This window comes from Mesitornis unicolor, unplaced genomic scaffold (assembly GCF_000695765.1).
Source record: "Mesitornis unicolor isolate BGI_N332 unplaced genomic scaffold, ASM69576v1 scaffold1698, whole genome shotgun sequence".
NCBI lineage: Eukaryota > Metazoa > Chordata > Aves > Mesitornithiformes > Mesitornithidae > Mesitornis > Mesitornis unicolor.
This window is the reverse complement of record NW_010202309.1, coordinates 10584-13731: the sequence shown is the minus strand read 5'-3', so window position 1 is coordinate 13731 and position 3148 is coordinate 10584. Positions and strand designations below refer to the sequence as shown.

General features: G+C 52.8%; 2 protein-coding genes across 2 annotated transcripts in view; both read left to right on the top strand.

The window, feature by feature from the left end:
• The window catches only part of TPST2 (tyrosylprotein sulfotransferase 2), a 4605-nt gene extending 2091 nt beyond the window's left edge, over nt 1-2514 (top strand). The window contains exons 3-5 of the mRNA XM_010190335.1: nt 794-844; nt 1577-1625; nt 2355-2514. Of these exons, the coding sequence (XP_010188637.1) occupies nt 794-844; nt 1577-1606 (81 nt within the window). The 3' untranslated portion in view covers nt 1607-1625; nt 2355-2514. The remainder of the gene's footprint in view (nt 1-793; nt 845-1576; nt 1626-2354) is intronic.
• A 529-nt stretch (nt 2515-3043) lies between these two features.
• Nucleotides 3044-3148, top strand: part of TFIP11 (tuftelin interacting protein 11) — an 8415-nt gene continuing 8310 nt past the window's right edge. Inside the window, exon 1 of the mRNA XM_010190338.1 lies at nt 3044-3144. Within this exon, the coding sequence (XP_010188640.1) occupies nt 3044-3144 (101 nt within the window). The remainder of the gene's footprint in view (nt 3145-3148) is intronic.

The following is a 3148-nucleotide window of genomic DNA, read 5'->3' as shown; positions in this document are numbered from 1 at the left end:
CCGAATCAGAAAAGAGCAGGGGAGAAACAAACGCTCTCTTCCTTTTGGGAGACTGGGGACGGCAGCCACGCGGTTACACTGAGCCGATTTCAGAACAGATGCGTGCGGTAGATGCAGTCTGGTGTGGCTCAGACTGGTGACATTCCCTGTGATTTTGTGGTGGTGCTCGTTTCTTCTGTTGTGGCTGATACTGCCCTGTCCCTCCCTGGTCCAGCCCCGCTCTTGAACCCAGGCACGGGAGTTACTGGGGTGCGCAGATGTTATCTGGGTGCGCAGACGCGCCGAGGACGCGCAGACGGTGCTGCGTCCTTGTGTAGCTCACCAGCCACTCCCGCAGTCCCACGAGGATTGCGAGTGGAGCCTCGTAATGCAGTTGGGCAAAACCAGAAGATTTTATTTTTTTTTTAGAATATTGACTCATGCCCCTGGAGGAAGAAGCTGCAGAGCCACAGACTGCAGTTACTAAACAGACGGAGTTTCTCATGCTTTGGGGTGGAGCAGATCCTCCCCAGCCTGAGGTTGGACTCTGCAGCCACCCAGTTTTGCATGTGCTCCCCGTGACGGTGTCCTTGGACGAGGTGTCCCTTGTCGCACTGCCCCAGCACGATGCTGTGCTCTGTCTTTCCTTACAGTCAAGGAGGAAACCTCCTGCTTTTGCCCCAGTATAGCACCCTGACATAGAGCAAACGCCCATCAGGGCATGTCAGCTGGTTCGTACTGGGATGTAGGATGCAGTTAATGTTCATACAGCCACCACCCCAGAAAGATCACTCCAATTTTCTCTTTTCTGTAGGTTTTAAAGGGGGATTATAAAACGCCAGCCAATTTGAAAGGTCATCTGCCGGTAAGAGACTGATGTCTTTTGGAGGGCTTTGCCCTCTTTTGTTAATCCTGGGTGCCTGCTCCCTCTTACAGGCATTTGCAGGCTGGGCAAACGGTCTTCCAGTTCATGTGCTTGGGTGACTGTGTTCAGGTGGCAAAAATAGACTGGGGGGCTAAAGAGCAGCGCTTGAAAACAATTAATTACTGTCTTTTTTAATTGCATAAGCAGACTTCAAACAAAAAAAAAAAAGAGTTTTTACAGAAAGCACTGCCCACACAGTGCAGAGACGCAGTAGACTGGTGGTGATGATGATCAAAGGTGCCGGGTTGTACCTGCTCAACACATGCCCTCATAAAGAAAGCACTGCATTGCCAGAGACCATGGAGAGCCAAGTCCTGGCCTAAGGAAGCAGGGCTGCTATGGGAACGAGTGTGCAGTGGCTTTTCCCAGTGAGAGGGTTGTTGGGATTCCCACAGAGTCATTGGGATTCCCACAGGGTCGCTGGGATTCCCACAGGGTCACTGGGATTCCCACAGGGCCGTTGGGATTCAGCACGGCCGCCCAGGGTGGTCCCTATGGTGAAGCAAGGGGCTGCAGTCTCGTGGCAGCGTCTCCTGGCTGCTGGTTCTCTGCCCTGGTGCTGCTTTCTGTGTCCTAAACATTTCCTCTCCTTGCTGCTGGGAGCACAGCAGGGATGTTTGGAGTGTCAGCTGGTGGCTCAAAGCTGACCCTTCTGTTTCCGGGTTATTCTAGGTGACTCAGAACACATCATCTTCTCACTAAGAAAATTAATGATTTCCAGGTAAGACCTTTTTACTTTGTTTTGGGGACTCTAGAAAATCTGCCTGCTTTGCTCCAGGGGTAGCATTTTGCTCGTGTAGTTTCACATGCCTGGGGATTAGCCGGGCTGCTCCAGGCACACTCGTTACGTGAATGATCCCCTTCGCAGTTTTAGGTTTTCAGAACAGTACCATTATGTGAGCCGGTAGATTTGCCAGAAAATGTTTTTTTCTGAGCTTGGGAAGCAGGCTTACTGCAGAAAAATCAAAATGAGCCCCACTTGGGAGAGTTACAGCTGAGTGTCCCTGCAGGGAGCGTTGAAAGGGGATGGGGAAATGTATATGGGATGGGGAAACGTGTACGTGAGCTGAGCCGCTCCCCGGCAGCCTTTTGGGCCATGCCATGGAGGTCGAAGATAAAGCAGTCCCATTAGTTTGGAAAAACAAAACTCCAGATACAGCTGCTGCTACGTTGAATGCTTTTCCGTCTCTCTTTTCAGCTAGCCTCGATGCTAAAACATGAAATGACGTTTTTCTTACTAAAAATGACCTTTAAAAACTAGTTTCTATGCAAAAGCTGTATATTGCACAAAGAAAAAAAAGCAGTGTTGTGTGAGAACAGAAGTTGTGTGCTCACCTCCTGGAGCTGGGGCTTGGTTTCCTTCTGACCGTTTCTTGTATTGCAGCTGCTTTAAAAGCATCAGCCAGGCCCCCGCTGGATCTGCTCCTGAGCCTCTGTTTCTCTCTTCCAGAATGCTGCAAATGGCCTTTTGTTGTCCAACAAAGCAGAGTTTGCGATGGCGCCAGTGGAAATCGGTTATCCAAGCATATTGCTTGCTATTACTATTGCCAAAACGACTGCCGTACCAGGAATGTATTTGCATTTATTTGCAAAGGCCAGGCGTGCCACACGCCAGGCGCCCGTGGAGTCAGCTGTGGAAATTCAACCTGCGCCAGGCAGAGGACTCGTTAAATCGCGTTTTAATGTCTCTAATTAACGCCAGTGTCTAATTGAGGGGTCAGGAACGGCGGCCTGGCCTTGTGGAGCCTTTGTCGTGCCAGTGACACCCCCCCCCGCCTCCCCCAGCCCTTCACTGTGACTTACAGAGGCTATTGCAGAGTTAATATATGAGCCCACCCCCCCGTTCACACCATTAAAGTGTTGTTTTAATAACGCTGGCTCTGCCCTCCCTCTCTGTCCCCTCACCCCTAGCGCCGGTCCGCCAAACCACAGAGGAGCCGCTGCCCGTGGCGCCCTAGCGTGACCGCTCCTTGCAACTCTATGGTTGTGGGCGTGGCCTCGGTAGCGTCGCGGCGTGCGTCACCGGAAGGAGATGGTTCAGTTCCGGGCGGTCGCGGCGCAGTTGGGAGCGGCGGGGGAGGGGAGAGGGCTGACAGTACCGGGGTGTCCGTGTACGGGGCGGGGAGGCCCGCGGGCGCTATGTCGATGTCGCACCTGTACGGCACGGACGGGGAGGATGGCGTGGAGATGGAGAACTTCGAGGTGTCGGACTGGGACCTGCAAAACGAGTTCAACCCCCACCGG